The sequence below is a fragment of the Leptinotarsa decemlineata genome, unplaced genomic scaffold (genome assembly GCF_025532065.1).
Source record: "Leptinotarsa decemlineata unplaced genomic scaffold, Ldec_3_MD MMD2_tig00003335_RagTag_RagTag, whole genome shotgun sequence".
NCBI classification, from domain to species: Eukaryota; Metazoa; Arthropoda; class Insecta; order Coleoptera; family Chrysomelidae; genus Leptinotarsa; species Leptinotarsa decemlineata.
This window is the reverse complement of record NW_027412587.1, coordinates 6,504,170-6,523,088: the sequence shown is the minus strand read 5'-3', so window position 1 is coordinate 6,523,088 and position 18,919 is coordinate 6,504,170. Positions and strand designations below refer to the sequence as shown.

The following is an 18,919-nucleotide window of genomic DNA, read 5'->3' as shown; positions in this document are numbered from 1 at the left end:
AATCTGGCTATCTATACAGCACACATGCAAGCATTTGATATATTATATTAGCCTAAATTTTCGCTGAATCCGCCCACTAGATCGAAATATTATCAAAATAAAAATGAAAATTTCTTGGTACTTTTTGCAATTTGGATCCTAAGTATAAATCTACTATTTCATTTACATTGATCCAAAGAACGTGATTCGTGGAGAATATAAGCGTATTCTACAAATTCAAGTTCATACTGGTGATTTTATTGAACTGTGTTACATTGGGATAACACTACTGAAAAATCAAAAGCGACAATATTAGAGGCCCCAAGATACTACCCTAGGGTACACCTGAACTAATTTCATGAAAAATTAGTATTGCAAAGCAGTTCAACCTTTTGAGCTTTACCTGTAAGAGAACTTTTTAGTCAATCTAAAGGACTACCACCAAAATTTGAGTTTACCTGACAATAATTTGAAGTTTACTTAGTGGAATGCTTCACTTTGATCAAGAAAAACCAAAAATATGACCAGGATTTGCCTGGTTAGAACTGGCAATATTACTGTAAACTTTTGAAAAAACCGTATTGATGTAAAGTTTTTGCCGGAAACAGGATTTTACTTCTGGAGGTATGTTCTTGTTCGACTTTGAGCCGTGAAACTTTAAAATTGCTACTCATCAATTCACTGTAACACGTGATTTGGAATAGAATAGGCAACCATTCAGCTTTAAACTGAATCTGTAGCCGTTATAAGATGTAAGAGATATTTAAAAATAAACAAGAAGTTTGTAATAATAGTTTGTAAATGTAATGATACTTTTTCATAAAAACGCCTTACAAGACAACTCTGTGAAAAATGATTACATGTTTACTAATAGTAGCGAAAACCTCTCTACTAATTACTCTCTATCATTGTTAATGTTCAGAACACGATTTACTTAAAACGGCTGCTTATCTCGCATACAAATACTAATACATTTGAAGTTCCTATTTATGTAATCAATTTCTTACCTCACACCCATAGAATGCAAATATCGGCAAATAAATATCACTTTAAATTAGTCAGGACTAATTACTTTTCAGTGTTTCACTGTCTATCACATAATTTCATTTCATTGTATTATGTATATGTTGTCATCGCATTTATGCGATTATTATATATACTTTGTTCAAAATATGGATTCATGATTTTGATTCACTATTCTGTATAGTGAGTTACAGATGAATACACTGTATGTACTATGGTTTACTGAATACTAGTCTCCTTAATAACAATATTTTATTGAAGTTTGTGGTAAAGATCAATTTTTTTCCAAGTACTAAACTAGGAAAACCCTTAACCCTGCAGGAGACGTGTCAATAATTTTACATCAATCAAACTTTCTGAATAAATTTTCTTTTCTGATAAGGTGTTACATGAATCATTTATATGGACAAATAGTTATGAAAAGAACGGAAAACAATGTCCTATTTTTGAAACAAAAAAATATCGAATCAAAATAAAAACGGTTTGCATTTTTGGTATCGTTGCACTAAACACCAGGTATAACAATTATTCCGAAAAATTTGCTGTACATGCTTGAAAAACAGATACAGAATGTTCTAGGCATATATATTTTTTACAAAACCGGCATGTATATCTTGTTTTCCAATCTTTACAGAAGGCATATTTTTCACGTTTATTTTGTTCAATTTCGACTTGCTCAGCCAACACAGTAGCACTAATTCTAGCTGCAAGCTGTCGAATTTCTCTTGGCAGGTATTTAAATTGTTACCATTTGAATTACTTCTGCATACAGGGTGTAACTGAATAAGAGTAAAACATTTAAGGAAGTGATTCCTCATCGAAGAAAAAGATAGGATCTTTCATATAAAGAAACTTAATATAAAGAAACAGCCCCTTAAAGGGGGTACATAAAATCTGTATAACAATTTTTTTCACAAGCACTGGAGAAGTTACATTATTGAAATTGACCTGACGTTTTGTAGTACCAAAAAGACACTTAGCCAGTAATTTATTTGTTTTACCCCATGGTTGTAAGGGGTGGAAAACGCAACCCCTAAAATTTATTTCCAATGTAACTTTTTGTCTTAGTAATTGTTTATTATTTGAAAATGTATTTCCGATAGCCTGTTTCATTCTAAACAAAAATGCCTTCTGGGAGTTTTGCCCAAAATAAACCAGTTCGCAACAAAAAATTACTTTACGAACAACTACAGAGATACATCGTCATAAATGCGAACTGGATTTATTGTTATTTTGTAGTTAGTATCTGCATTAAACGATTAAAGGGTAATGAACAATACTAATTTATTAATAACAAAACACACAACATGTAGAAATCATAGTAAATGTTCAATATGTCTACCTTCAGACATTACGCATGCGTCTAGACGTCGGCGCATTGAGCCACGTATTTGCTCAAATATTCCTGGAGTCTCTCTGATTACCCTGCACGCATCGATCATTCGGTTTCTTAAGTCCTCTACATCGCGAACAGGAGTACGATAAACCAAATGCTGTAAATGGCCCTAAATAGAGAAATCGAGAGGATTGAGATCCGGGGATCGAGCGGGCCAGTTCTGTGGTCCTCCTCGACCTATCCACTGATTTGCATATGTTTCAGTTAAATGCTGACGTGCTACTTGACTAAAATGGGCGAGAGCCCCATCATGCATAAAAAAACATATCCCTTCTAACGCCCAACGGAAGTTCCTCCAGCAGTACTGGATGCACTTCTCTTAAAAATTGAACGTATGCCTCACCATTTATTCAAGGAGGTAGAAAACGAGGCCCAATTGAATCATCCCCAATAACTCCGAGCCACACATTAAGAGAAAACTGTTCTTGATGGTTAGTTTCGACAATAGCGTGAGGGTTTTCATCAGCCTATATGTGGTGATTATGAAAATTAATAATCTTTTCCCGAGAAAAACTATATTCGTCTGTGAATTCTATCAACTTCAGAAAGTCACAATTTCTTCGAATCATTTCCAGCATCCAATTGCAAAATTCAAGACGGTTCGGAAAGTCTCGCGGTAACAGTGCATGCCTGTACTCGTTGCAGATGGTGAGGGTATAAGAGTTGTTCCTTTAAAATTCGAAATACTGTCATATGATCAACATTTAGCTGGAAAGCGATCTTTTTAATACTGGTAGTAGGTTGTTCTTCAATCAAATTAGGTAATGCTTTCTTAAGCTGTGGTGTTCGTACTTCTCGATAGCGACCACAATCCTGCGTACTTTTGTCAAGTGAACCATATTCTCGTAAACGTTGATGAAGTCGAGCAAATATTCTATGTGAAGAATGCTGCCGTTGAGGATACATTTCAGCATATCTTCTAGAAGCTTCTAACCCATTCCCCTGCGACAGACCGTAAACGTAATGCATATCAGCCATTTCCTCATTTGTGTATGCCATTTTAATAACAAGTGAATTATTAAAGTAACAAAAGACGCTTTCGAAAAGTGATTTCCGGCATTGTGAATTCCAGTGTGTGTTAGTGGTGGAATTGTGGGTTTAGTAAAGTTATGATTAACAGCTTTAGCTACCGACCAGAAGGATATGGACCCGTTAGAGATATGCAACTTTTATATTGAGAAAACATATGAAAAGAACATTGGAAACTTCAACGGATTCACTTAAATAAGATATGATGACATTGATAATAATATATCAGTTCATAATAGGTGATTATTTTTAGATTTTTTTCAGTCAGTCTGCTGACTTTTTCCAGAATAATAATAATAATAATAATAATAGAGGTGACTACAACTCTGTCACCGAGTTGGAACCCGTTCAGCAAAAAGCTCAGATAAAAGCCGCAGAGATCACCTTACTTCTGCGGAGACACAGGGATAAGCCGATGCATGGGGTCTTCTTCAATAACATCGAAGACCTTGGCTTATCAAAGCGCCTGACGTTCGCTTTTCTCAGGTCGAGTGGGCTGAAGTCGGAAACTGAGGGGTTCATCATGGCTTGCCAGGATGGTGTCTTCAACACCTTAGTCTACCGCAGTCGCGTGATGGGTATAGAGGTTCCTGACACAAGGTGCAGGGCCTGCCGCGAGGCGCCCGAGACCCTAATGCACTTGCTATCAGCATGTCCAGCATATGCGGTCTCGGCCTATATCCATCGACATAACGCGGTCCTAAGAGTGCTATATTACCATCTACGGCACTCTTACGGTATTGACGAGACACCGGTGTTGCCCTACGCTCCGGGGATATTGAATCCGTTGTGGGGAACGAGAAGTGCCGAATTTATTGGAACTATTCGTTCCCCACCCTCAGGCTCATACTAGCTAATAAGCCTGATGTACACCTTCTCGACCACCAGACCAAAACGATATTTGTCGTGGAGTTTTCAGCTCCTGGCGAGACGAATATCGTCAGAAAAGAGGAGGAAAAACGGATGAAATATCGAGATTTTCTCTTCGAACTCCGCAGACTCTATCCAGATCACTCTGTCAAGATGGTCGTTCTGATTATTGGAGTCCTTGGTGGAATGATGTCTTCTCTACTCTCGAATCTCAAAATCATACCGGCTTGCCGCACTAAGGCAGAAATCTCAGCCGCACAGATGCAGAAGGCTGTCATTCTTGGCTCACTGCGTTTGCTCAGGGCACATGATTCTCGGACCCAATGATCACTTACCCCACGGTGTGGGGAGTGGTCATTGGTTGATTATGCTGGCGCGCCCTCCCGAATGTATCGGGGCTTTGGGGGATAGGGCCTGACCAGCGCACACTACGGTGAAAAAAAAAAAAAATAGCGTTTATTGCCCAACAGTTTCCCATTTATAGAGCAAAACTAACATACTTAAAGGATTAACACTATTTGATATAAGATCAATACTATTTGATATAAAAAACATAAATGACTTATAGGTAAGTACGCACGAGACTTATTTTTAATTTCACAAACACTGCAACGAAAACTATCGATATTAGTAGAGAGCTTGTTCGCATTACGACACATCAGATTGATTGGTGATTTCAACATTAAGTTAGTTTGTGCCCTTTCGCATACAAAAGTATCGATGTGCCTAGAAGATATTCTTGGAACAGAGATATCAATTTCTGATAATATTACAGGACAATCCAATTTGCCATTCAATAGCTTATATAGAAATGAAACAGATGCCTGATTTCTTCTTTTTTCTGAGGCTACAAAGTCAAATCTGTATAGCAGATCAGGGTAATTACAGTTTCTTCGAGGATAAGTTCCGGTCATTCTAAAAGTAAGAAATTTTAAAAACTTCTGATGTGTATTGATGGTATATGGGATTCCAAATAATAGACCCATATTCCCAGATCAGTCTCCTTTTGCATAATGTTAAATCATCTAAACTGTTTATAGATGTATTCAGTTTCAAATCACCAGCAAACATCAATTTATTGCAAGTTATTGAGTTGCACAGATCATTAATAAATAGTAAAAACAATAAGAGACCAATATTGAATCCTTGCGGGACTCCGCTGGTTGCTAAATACACATCTGAAGAAAAGCCGCGATAATATATGTATTGATTACGGCCGCTAAGGTATGACTCCAAAAGTTGACAATGAATTTCATTGAAACCCATGCAGGAAAGTTTACAAATTAGTAATTTATGACTGACTCCAACAAATGCTTTAGAGAAGTCCGTGTACACCATATCTATTTGCCCACTACGGTGGATCTGGAGTTCACAAAACCATGTTGGTGATCAGATATTATATGTCGAGAGGATTGATAAATACGACTATACAGAATTGCTTCTAGAAGCTTGGGAAAGTTGTTTAGGATTGAAATAGGTCTATAATTATTGATTTCATTTCGATCTTGAGCTTTATGAGAATGCACTTATATGGAAAATAATACATAGTTTTAAATGATTTCCAATATTTGATACAAGGCCAAACTGAAACTTCTTGCCTACGATAAATACAAAATCAAGCATTTTTTCAAGTCACCAGAAATGAAATACTCCTCTCGATGCCCTGTTCACCTACCAAGTTGGCGTCTTTACCTCCTGAAGAGGTCAACTTGGTTGGTGGAACGCGTATGCTCTTCATAATTTTATGAAGAGTTTTTCGTTGCACTTTTTTTTCCTTTCTTTGAAAGTTCTTCAGATTTAATGATGGAGCAGTGAAAATCCAATACATTTTTTTTTCAAAAAAATAATCTCTTATTAAAATAGTCTCATTTTCAATCAAATAAAATTCTCAAGGCTGGGATTAACTAACCGCATGCATGTGTATACCTAATGCCATTGTTGCAAGAATAGATTTGTTTCTGATGGCGACAAAATGTCGTAATGTTATGAGAGAAATGAGTACTTCGTCTTCTAATGTTATCCAGAACGTTGCTGATAAGTGATAAAATGAGTGTTTGGTCCCGAAACTTCGAAGTACACCATTAATAATGATACTGTTACCAGTATCTGAGTAAAATGTTACATCAATACTCTTTGATTTACTCCTATTACTTAACGTAGTGTTCCTATAAATGATACCTACTTCGAATCCATAACGAATGTTTGTAGTACAAAATAAATGAAAAAAAATTATTTTTCTGTGATTCAATGTTCATGGAAGTTGTTTCTTTGAGTTTTTACCTGAAAAAACTTCTGTGTATGCCCTACATACACATATTGCAGTTATTCTCGTTCTTCCTTTCTTCAGAAGTTTCCCACATTTTTGTGGAGAAGTTATGTAGATTTTTTCACTGAATATTTTCATAAATCCGAAAGTGAAAGTTTCCCAAATAGTTTTATGTGATCGTATTTTGAGCAGCAACTCTTGGAATGTCTCATTTCATTATACCAGCAAGCCGAATCCGGCAACCTCTAATTGTTCACCCTATTATGAAGCGTATGAACTCTAAACGAGTTTATACGGTATCTGTGAAGAAAATAATCATCAAACGAACAGAAAGTAGGCAGAATGTTATCAAATATCTCCCAAATACACGAGAGAGAGAGAGAGATAGAGAGAATCAGGGAATCTATTATTCAACAAATATTTAGTAATTCAACTTTGGGGATAACAACAGGGATTATGTTTCTTGGAAACTTTTCAAACTCTACACTTCTACAAGTACAACGGAATTATTCACCTCTAACTGAGTGACGAAGAGTGTCTTGGATGTTTTTGTAAACGCAATTCATTATACATATCGCAAAAAATCTGAATTCCAAATTGAAGAATCAACTAATTAATGTAGGTTTGTTTGAAGGTGATTAACAATGTTTCATGATGAATTTCAATAGTTCGGACTTCCCATTGTCTAATATTATATAAAATGATTACTGGGGAATAAAATACAAGTGCGGTGAAAACGTGTTTTCTACCCCAAATATAATGGAGGATATTTTGAAAAAAAGCTGAACAAGCAAGAGAATCATTAATTCCATCGAAAAGTGAAGCCGTATACCAAAAAGAATACAAGATATATCTGGACTGGCTGACACGGAAAAATGTTATGCCAAAAGATGTCACTGAAACTGTATTTCTGGCATATTTTCAAGAACTGGTAAGGAATTTTCTATGTTTTTCGGTAGATTTGGTAGTAATTGTGTTTATTCGTTTCAGTCAGAAATGTATAGTCCGAATTCTTTATGGACTAAATGGTCAATGCTAGGCTTTTTTTAAACGGAAGAGTAAGAGTTATAAGCCGAAAAAGTCTGCTGTTTTATCTCCTAAAGATGTTATCAGATTCCTAAAGGACGCTCCTAATGATATTCATTTATTGCATAAGGTAATTTTTTTCTTATTTTCCTTTTTGTGTGTATTTATTTCCTTTTTTTTGTTATAGGTTGTTTTGATTATGGGTTATTTTGGAGGAACTTTTGAATATGAAGATATCGGATATAGAGGACCGGGATTCCGTTATGGTAGTGAACGTACCGGAAAAACTGGTGTATCGAAGAAATTTACAGTTGTGGATGAAAAAGAGTTCTCCGCTTTGCCTTTATTAAGACTTTATATGTCTTTGCGTCCTAAAGGTATTGAACGATTTTTTTGAGCTTCCGACAAAATAAATGTACATCTCAGCCAATTGGAAAAAACATGTTTGGGAAAATCCCCAGCAAAATCGCAATGTATTTAGGATTGCCAAACTCATCTTCCTATACGGGACATTGCCTTCGTCGCACTTCTGCTACTGCTCTAGCCAATGCAGGAGCAACTATGACTAACTTAAAAAGACACGGAGGTTGGAAAAGTTCCACGGTGGCGGAGGGGTATTTGGAGGATAGCATCGAATTGAGAAATAAAACGGCGCGTATGTTGTCTACTTTGTCATCAGAAGAGGCAGGTACCTCGACTGTAGTGAACAGAAGCTCCAGCCATACAAAAGAAGAAATTGTTTCCAGTGGCGGAAGTAATTTTCAGGGAACATTTCAAAATTGTACATTTATTATTTGTAATGACGTGAATAAATAAAATATGGTTCAGTTTTCATTTCTATTTATATTTACTTGTGAAAGGTAGAGGGAATTATAAAATCTATAATGTCCCAAGGGAGTTATGACCCTCTTTATTGATAGCGTAACTATGACGATATAAGCTTATAATATCCCGGTCAGAAATAAAAATTTTTATAGCACATTTTTAATTTATCTCTAAAAATGTTCGTATAATTAAAAATTTATCAGAAAAGTTAAACTCCATGATGAGTTTGTTATGTATACATGAATTGATGATAATTAACCGAACTTGTTTTTTAAACTAAAGGGGATATCTGTCAAAAATAAGCAAAACGTTAACTTCATCCTAGTTGCATAAAATTGTTAACTTTATCCTATGGCATATGGATACAAAATTGCCGTAGACACAACTTTTTCAAGTAACTTTTTGTTAAATTCGATCTAGAAATGCACTTTTTCAATTTTCTTCAAAAAAAAGTTGAATTTGACAAACACTGAACGTCAGTGGTTCGCAGTTGGCCGCATTATTTCAAGTTAAATTTAAAGCACAAACAAGTGCCGAAGTTGAACTTCATTGAAACTTATCAAAAAAAAAAGTTTCCCATATGGTGCGCACTTTAATGATGACACTGTATATTCCAAAAATAATACTTTTACTGATTACAAAAAATTATCTATATAGACAGGTTTAGCTCTCATCCAACTCACTAGAATATCCGCCAAAATAACAATATTGAACTCCATATTTTTTTCACAACTCTGATAATTTACAATGGGTGTAAAACACGAGCATATGATTACTCACCTCGTGAAATCAAGTCAATAAAATCTCATATTCGAATTAAAAATCAATGAATAAATGGTAAAAAAAGTCTACTATAATCTTGGAGAATATTTTGGAAATTCCTCATTTTATTAATTTTTTAATTTTGTTATTAAGACTTTCAACAGTTCTAGACTTTCACACAATTTTTTTGATAATAATTTTTCGGGTTTGTACAGTTTTTTACTCGGCATTGAATATTTTACTACATTACTTGCGCTTTGTAACTATGATTTATTTCACCGACAATAGAGTATTTTATCAATCTTATCATTATGGGAATGTTACATAAAATTCTTACTTGCCAAGGCCAAGCTCCTCTAACACTCTGCTTGCCATGAATAATTCGTCCGACCATCCCTAGTCTGGGTTGTCTTGACCTCCTCAAAGTCCGACCACATTCTGGAACAAAAATGTGAAGTTTTTTATTGAACTAATTCCATTGTGCAAAGTAATGTCACGTCCTACCACTGTTATTAAATTCAAGTGGATTCTGTAAAGTAGCAATTTATATGCATACTGAAATATAACAGCTCGAAATACAATTCAACACTTTGATTATGAGAATTTAAAAAAAATTATCAAGGAAGGTACTGAAAAATGACTGTCAGAAAACAACTACTTTCCTGGCTAATATCGCGATAAACATTGAATTATATACGACAGACATTTATGTAAGTTACCCCACAGTTTTCTTCATCCAGCAGCAAGCTAAACTCATTCATAACTCTTTGAAAGTATTTCACCGTTTTATTTGTTCACTCGTCGGCTTCTCCCAATACTCCGCCCGTTTCTGCAACTTGAAGCCCTCGTATATACCCGCATATCCCAATCGAAAGCTTTTTGTTTATTAAGGAATGAACGTCAAAATACAATGGCTATACATAAGAGGCAGCGAAAAATAATAATATTGTCCATTTTTAGTAAAACTCCTCATCACTTTTTTGTACAACAAAACCACGTACCATGAATGTATTTTGAGGGCCAACCTTTCCTGAGTATTGAAACTAACATTTTAAATTCGTTGAGTGTTGAATAGAGTATCGGAAACTTTGCTTCACATACAGGGTGGGGCACCGAAAACGAAACAGATCGAATATCTCCAAAATACCAAATATATGTCAGATTAGCTTGAAAATGAAGTATCATAATTTGGAATACGGAACAGTTTTTTTTTCCACAAGAAGGCGCCAAAATAGAAAATTAGGTAGAGAAAATTGACATGGCCGAATTCCTTATGAAATTACTTTTTTAATGATGTGTCACACTTATTACTTCCCCTATTCAAATTGTTTGGGTGATAGTGACCGAGGGAAGGAGGGAGAGGTAGTACAGTTGAGGTTATGATAGGAAGATTTTTCCCCTTGGATTTAAAATCGACGTGTTTTTGCATTATTCTCACAATACATGTGTTTTAAAGAATTCGTTTTCGGTGTCGGGTCGAATCGAACCATAATTACAAATTTCGCCCGCCTTATTGTTTTTTGCATTGACAAAAAAATCATAATTTTCGACCCTGACAATCCCCACTTACTGATTTTGATTCAAATCACAACATAATTACAAATTTCGTCCGCCATATTGGAGGTACTATATTGTTTTTTGCATTGACAAACAATTTGCATTTCGACCCTGGAAACCACCACTTATCAATTTCGAATCAAATCGGACCTAAATTGCAAATCTTGTCCGCTATTGTGGAGCCGACATTTTGTTTTTTCCAATGTAAAAATTCCATAATGCATTGTCACGGAATTTATGTCAAAGTAGCTTGCAAATGTAGTATTATAATTTGGAATACGGAACAGTTTTTTCCCGCAAGAGGGCGCCAAAATAGAAAGTTAGGTATGGAAAATTGACATAGCCGAATTCCTTATGAAATTATTTTTTAATGATGTGTCACACTTACTACTTTCCCTATTCAAATTGTTTGGGTGACCGAAAAGTGGGGGAGAGGTATGACAGTTGAGGTTATGATAGAAAGATGTCCCCCTTGGATTACAAATCGACGTGTTTTCTCTTTTTTTTTTCAGAAAACATGTGTTTTGAAGATATTCGATCTGTTCCGTTTTCGATGTCCCACCCTGATTATTTTCCAGTGACGTGATAAAATAATTGGAAGTTAAATATAGTTCTCTCATGGCAAATATTTATTCCTTTATAGATACAAGTGAATTTAATTAAAATCAATTAATTATTCCATCATTATAGGGCTAGATATCGGTTTCAAAAGAATAGGAACCTATTTTCAATTTCTACTAGTCAATAACAAAACAGCCCGTTTACAGTTATCCCATCAAAAATACAACCTTGATGAACAAATAAATAATTCATTGGATATTTATTTCCATGAAGATTTTTACAGAGCCGACTCCACGGATAACTCTGGGTCCATAGGCTAGATTTGAAGAATAGACGAAGTTTGCTACGGTTTCCTCTAGAACTTTCAGTCAGATATAAGTGATATTGAACGGTGTGCCACAGGGTTAGATACTTGGTCAGTTCTATATCACATATCAATAATTCGTGGTTTGACAGAGATTACTATGGAGATCATTCGGAAGAAATATTTCAATGAATATTCATACAAACTTGAATATTAAATAATTTCCTCTACGGATTAGTAGCATAACTGGAGGAAAGGACAGCTGTCATTGGGTGTTACCTGTTTGGGATTAGCACCCGATTACTCCATCACGAAAAGAATTTATAAAATATCTATGTATTACCCAATTTTAGATGGGTCAACTTGATTTGTCATACCACAAATAACTTCGAGATTTGGCTATGCTGAAAATATATATATTACATATATAATATTACATTACAATGAGTTCGACAAAATTCAGATGATAGATGGATTAGCAATGGGTTGAAATTGGATTTTATGTTAATCAGCTGTCATTCCCACTAGGATAACCGAAGTACCACCTTTCAACATGGGATTCCTACCACGTATTTGGTTGCAGTGTTTCATTTGATCGTAAACGAAGTATTCATATTATGGTAGTATAACCAGAACGACATGCAAACAATAATATTATAATTTGGAGCCAATTCATAATTTTTTCCAAGGATCATAGATAGATAGATAGATAGATTTTGAGAAATGAAAATTTCTATGTTTTTTGCCACTTTTATTTGTAACTAACGTTACTGTAGTTTCGTCCTATATGGACATTTTCAAACTTAAACAAAAATAAAAGTGGTAAAAAACAAAGAAATTTTCATTTCTCTTTTCATCATTATCTCCTATCACATAGTTAACGGCTACATCCATCAATTTATAGATAGATTTTATTTAACTACAAAGAGAACAAAGAGAAAATTGATGTGTTCAATACTGCTGAATTCTGAAAACGTTCGTACGATTTAGTCCTGATTCCTGGGAAAACTTACTCAAAGACTACGTATTTTCCATTGGACAGAAATCGCAACGATTTTATTGAAAACATATAATCAGTGGATTTTGCTGATTTCTCGTGTTCATGGTATGAACCCACGATTCAATCTAATAATCTAGATCAAACAAGGCAAGAATTAAAAACTCTTATAAGTGACAGGCGACAGTCACTATTTCAGAATAATTTTGACATCAATATCAACAATTTCAGCAGTAACTTGGTGATGAAATTCGGGATAATATTGTATACTCAGTGAGTTCTTATTTCTATTATTTTCATTGTTATGATTCAATTTTTTCCTGACATCATTTATCGTTGTGATGTCAGAAATTTTTCAGTGGAAGAGTTGATTTTCACGTAGAAATGTACTCTGCTGAGAAGTGAAGTGGATGTGTTTTCACAGTCCCAATATCAAATTACTTATTCGAAATGATTTCTTTTGACATGATTATATAAAAAACTATGAAAAATAAGTTGAGTATTCTGTAGGAAATGTTTTCAACAACTTTTACAGATGGAGTTTTTCAGTAATTATATCAATTTTATTCATAGAATTGTGTAAACTGACTCATCAAAATATCAGGAAGAAAATCCAAGTTTTATTTTTCATTATATTCAATGCATCAAATAGTACTGTGGAAAATGAATATTTTTTTTCACGTTTCAAATGAGAGAATGTTCTATGCCATATTCAGAGGCCTAATGCCGGCCCTGTTGATTGATACGTGTGTTCGTGCGTTCTTACAAATCCACTTTGCATTGATTTCACTCTCACTTAACACAGTAGCGTAACCATTCTGTTGATTCATCACTTAACATTTTGATAATACGAATGGGCGTATCTGGACCAAGGGTAAGAACTAGCCGAATCCATCATGAGAGGTCAAATTTTAAATCGATGAGGCTAACACTGGAGAAAGTTTATAGGATATTATTCATCATCACGAAATTCGCACTGGAGTTTGCCGAAACAAATCATTTGTTCGATGAGATTCATTGCCAAACTCTCTCCGAGTTTTGATAGCCTCTATTTCCTAATATAAAATAAAATTCTGACCATCACATAGTGTTGGCAGCGGAGAATTTCAACTATCTACTTTGATATTGATAAATATTCGAATAGTTCAGTCCATTTAATAGTTGACAGATGGTAGATGTGAAAGTTTCACTAAATCGAAGGCATCCCTGACCGAAAAAAGGAGGACTATCAATTGATCAAATAATTGAAACGATAGAAGAGAATATAACAATTAGCAACCCATTGTAGGCAAGCAAGCAAGTAATAACTCATCAGCGATTGTAGTTCCATTTTTCAACTCATAACATTGAATATTCTCTATTGTCAGTTCGCAATGATTCATTTCTTTTCGGTTTACTTTTTCCAATATTCATTTCCATCATTGACATTTTTTCACTTCACTTTTTGTAGCAAGCCATCTGAATGATTATCTTTCGGGTCAGTATTTTCAAGCACTATAAATTCCAGCCTTCAAATTCATTGAACATCTCCGAAATAATATAGGATCCAATATATGAAACGTTATATATGTCTACAAAATGAGTATTCTAAAAGATAAAGATTTCGTGAACCAAGTGACCAAGCAATAGACCCTGCACAATAAAACTCATTCTAGTCGGTTTGAAAAGATACTCTATATTTCATTCACTCAATTATATCGTGCATGAATAATGTGAAAGTAATATCTGAGAACCAATAAAGGTAAAGCATTTCAGTATTCTTATTTCAAATTGGTTGATTATCTCTTGATGGAAAAATCGAAATATTCATTTATCTTCCAGGGAAACAGTCATATGGACCTGCTCGTCCATTTGACAACATAAAATAACGATGGGTGGGGTGTTTTTCTACAAAATCTGAGTGAAGCTTAAAATGTTTGGTTATATGTAGTGCAAAACTGAATAATTTCACACTATGTATGATGAAACCTCATAAAATATATGTTGAATTGTGAGTAAACGATCTCACCACTATCAGGTCAATAGTTCAAGTAATCCGCGCCACCGATCGGGCAGATTCACTCGAATCCCAGATTATAATCAGGAGAAAAAAGCATCTTTCATATTTTTCAAAAAATTTAAAGACCTAAACAAACTCGCTTCAACAGACCATAAGACAAAATCAACCGACACCCCCAAGGACTTGCCATACTTGTCATACAAGTCACGTTTACCCAGTATATCGAATGAGACATCAACGACCTCTAATTGGTCCCCAATGTTTCAATCAAAATTTTGTTAGTCAGGCAAACCCTCAGACAAAGCAAAAAATTCCAAGACAAAATGAATTTCCATGCAAATGTTTGTAATAATAGACCACAGACGAACCAAAATCAAGCTCGAGCCCAATTTCAAAACAACCAAAGTCAATATCAATCGCCCCTAATTCGAAGAAACCCAAATCAACCTGTCAATCACAAACAAAATCAAAGAGCCTACTTCATTATATATGAAGAATAGAATAGAGCGGATAGCTATCAATCAAACTATTATTATCTATCTGAAAATGACTATTTTTACGAAACTGCTAGTATTAAAAAACATTAATATGATCATTTTTGAAAAAGTGGTTTAGTCAAGAGTGAATGTAACATATGATGAAGAAAAAATACATAGTTCTATGGTCTGCATTACGTATAAAATAAATTCACCTCTAACATTACGAAAAGTTCATCGAGTCCAGTCAGAAAATTTGGCTATTGATTAATTTCTTTTCGATACCAATATGAATTACTTCAAGATACGAATTGTGTTTCAAAAGATAGATGTTTTATGAAATGACCTTATACGGAATATAAAAACAATAGAATCAAAAACCAAATAAAAGTTGAATCAGATGTGACCAAATTTGTGTACCTCTATTTGGATATTGTAGAAAAAACAAATTTGTCTTGGCATTCGAAAAAAGAAAATATGCCTGGAATGAAGCAATATCAAAACTCACAAGATTTATGTTGGTTGCGTTGAGGCTTACTGCAACTTCAAAAATTTGACAAAAAATAAAATGTATCCTACGCAACCACAACTCGGGAATAGGATTCGAAAATGCAGGACTTACTCATCTTTTCCTTTTGATATTTCAAAAAATAACTCCACTTTTGGAATATTTATGTGAAAAACTTCTGTTACTTTTTCAGCTATTCAAAATTCGAATAAAGCCATTATTGTAACACTTTTTTGATGAAGTTAGCCAAAGATACCCAAGGCTTTTACGGACACAAAGTGATACAAATACTAGTCTGAAAATAAGTAGGTGTGATGACTTACGAACACCCACCTATGTGATCGACAGATGGCTCAATCCACAAATAACGAAGATGAACAAGTATCTCCAAGTCGGTTCCATTGACGGCGGGCTAATACATCGTGTCTGGTGTTGGATCACGAAAGTTTTGTTTTCAGGTTCTGGTTTTCACTAGTTTTAAAGTGAAAGCTGCTGTGAAAGACGGAGGACAAATTTTGGTCGATATCGACACTTAACTTTGAAACAGATCGTCTTGAAGAGCCTTAATCACCTTCAATTTTTGTAGATTGGGTCTTCTGTCGATATCATAGATGACACTTTTGCCTCTACTTCATCATTTGAGGGAGCATTGACTAGAGCAATACATTAGTGATTTAGCCTGGCACCACTGATGAGATCTACAGCGGGTCAAAACAAAGAAATTGCTTCAACAGAATGAGAATAGAATTTGAATGATCATAGTGAATGAAATAGAGTCGTGCAACCAAAATCTCAAATGCAGACACTGCAGCAAAAGGACAAACGCAGTTTGTTGCAAAGGACAACGTAGTACACCTGAAAAGGTTGTTCGAATGGTTGTTATGATACACTAAAAGGAAACAATTGGGGTAGAAGTTTCTCCAGGGATCTGAAGGAAATAAATCAGTCAGATGGCTCTCGAACTGAAAAGATAGCAGAGATGCAAGTAGAAAATATCAATTTCCTATGGAATCATTTGTCATTCTGGTTTCAGAAAAAACTTTTCCAACACCTGATGAGCTAGTGGTTTCTGAATCTACATTTCAATAAGGAAAGACCCCGCTTCAAAAACCTAAGTATTTATGGATACAGTGTCTTCTGGAGACTTGGAAAAATAGGATAATTCAGAAGACTTATAAATAAAAAAAAAAATATATTCATCATTCCACCATTATTTTATATTATTCTGCAGTTCTGTGAGAAAAACACCTGCCTTGATAAACTAAAGAGCCCTTTTGGAGAAATATACAACTCAGGGCGAATTGAAAGATGAATCAGTAGTCCATTTTTCCTTATAAGGACCACAAAGAAGAGATTTCAAGCAAACAAAAATACTGTGTTTTCCAGAATCAAAAGTAACCTGATCCAGTGACATTATATGATCGTGCGACAAAGCTACTCAATTCGTGCCCTATGGCCTACAGTTCGATTCCTGCTTATGCAACACACAGCCATAAACCACTACACTCTCGCGATCACCTACGGGTCGATTACCGTAACACAAGTCGCAGCGATTACCTTGGTGCGAGGACGACATTGACCCACAGAAGTGCAGCACTTCGGAGAGTAACAGCAGTTTGAGCGACGCACTGGTGCCCATAGCACTGACATGTCTTGTTTCTCGTGCCAACTAGATTCTGAATTTCTCAGGATACCCCTCGATCGCGACCCGCACAAGAGAGAGTGATTAGATTGCATTTCAACAATGAAAGTGGTCAATATTACCCAGTGGCGTGCATGAAGGTGATTTGCTTGAGAATTTTCTTCAGGAAACGGCCTTGGTAAATGAAAAGTTGAAATTGGTACGCTTGAGGACATTTATCACCGTCGTCATAGCAGTAAAATACGTACAGAATTATTTAATCATCTAAAGCAACTAAAAACAATGTGAATACCTGTAATGAACCTGATATAGGTATGAAAGATACAGAAAATATATTTCAAGCTTTTATGAAAAAAGAATATTTGAATTTTTTATGTTGTCATCATTATGTTATCATTATTGGTGATTCTGAAGACTCATTCTCTATCATTCTCTATCATTCTCTAATCATTGGATTCATCTACATTTCAGCGAGAGAAAGCATTTCAAAAGTTTCTTCTAGGAAAGATTAAACACTTTTTAGTGAATCACGTCTATTTCCAGTTATAACGGAATAAAAGGTCAATAGTAGTTCATTTATGACATCACGATTAAAAGCCTCTGTGCTAAACTCCATTGCGAACTTCGGCAGCCTCTCTCGACATCAAGTTTATAGATAGCAGTCCGCTTGGTGGAACTTCCAAAATCACTATAAGGCCATATACAAGGCGAGGAAATGTGTCCAATATTGTTGCTGCTAGTTCGTGGCTATTGAAGAATCTCTTCTGCTCGTATTTATGCCATTGATCTCCAGCTTTGAAGAGATCAAGTATGAATCAGTTGTACTTTAAAATTTTGTCAACTATATAAGTCCTGCTTTTATGACTTCTCGTTAGCGCTCGTCTATATTATTTGCATGCTTTGAAGATTGTGTTGAACCTTTCATTATATTTGAAGCACCTGTCTTAGCTTCACTTCGCAATTTCACATCATTAGCGAAATTCAACTTTTCGTAGCTCATTCTAGGACAAAATACTTTGAACATCACTAAAAAACCTCTAATGACAGCTCATACGAAATCTACTGTATCTGTAGAGTAGGGAGGGTGAGTGTAAGCCCACAGCACTTATGCCTCATGTGACCCATTGTACTTCCTTCCGAGGAGTTGTCCTTCTAGGTCATCGTCCATCCTGTCCTTTCCAGGAAGGTGGACAGGTCACTGGAAGACATCTCCTTTATATCGGCAGGTGTAGGCCAAGATTCGCCGAACACACAGCCTGTCATTGACGATAACTCCGGGCACTCGCATAGGACATGCCTGACAGTTTGATGTACCCGTTCACACATCCTTCATAGAGGTGTGTCTACTAGCCCCATATTATAGAGGTGTTTCCTTAGTTGACAGTGGTCAGTCAGAAATCGAACTGTTAAGCGTAGATTTTTCCTGGTCATCGCCAGTGTCGCCCAAGGTGATCCTGGCAAGATTGCATCCTTTGATTCTATCCCATGTCTTTAAGTATTGAGCATGGGTGTAACATTTGACTAGTTCCTCAATTGTCAGAGTAATCAGGCCGTAGGTGTCACTGGGTACTAAGATTCTTAGTCCAGCCGCTTCCTTGGCTAAAGAGTCGGCAATGCGATCATCTTTACTCCTGTCGTGCCCTTTAACCCACCTCAGGATAATGTTATTATCTACTGAGGCTTTGGCTAGATCTTGGTG

General features: G+C 35.3%; 1 protein-coding gene across 1 annotated transcript in view; it reads right to left on the bottom strand.

The window, feature by feature from the left end:
- LOC111503766 (trypsin-1) overlaps nt 1-17,294 on the bottom strand; it is a 65,226-nt gene extending 47,932 nt beyond the window's left edge. Inside the window, exons 1-2 of the mRNA XM_074178033.1 lie at nt 17,136-17,294; nt 9,514-9,614 (exon numbers count right to left, since the gene is read on the bottom strand). Coding sequence (XP_074034134.1) covers nt 9,514-9,614; nt 17,136-17,217 — 183 coding nt within the window. The 5' untranslated portion in view covers nt 17,218-17,294. The remainder of the gene's footprint in view (nt 1-9,513; nt 9,615-17,135) is intronic.
- Between the last annotated feature and the right edge of the window lie 1,625 nt (nt 17,295-18,919).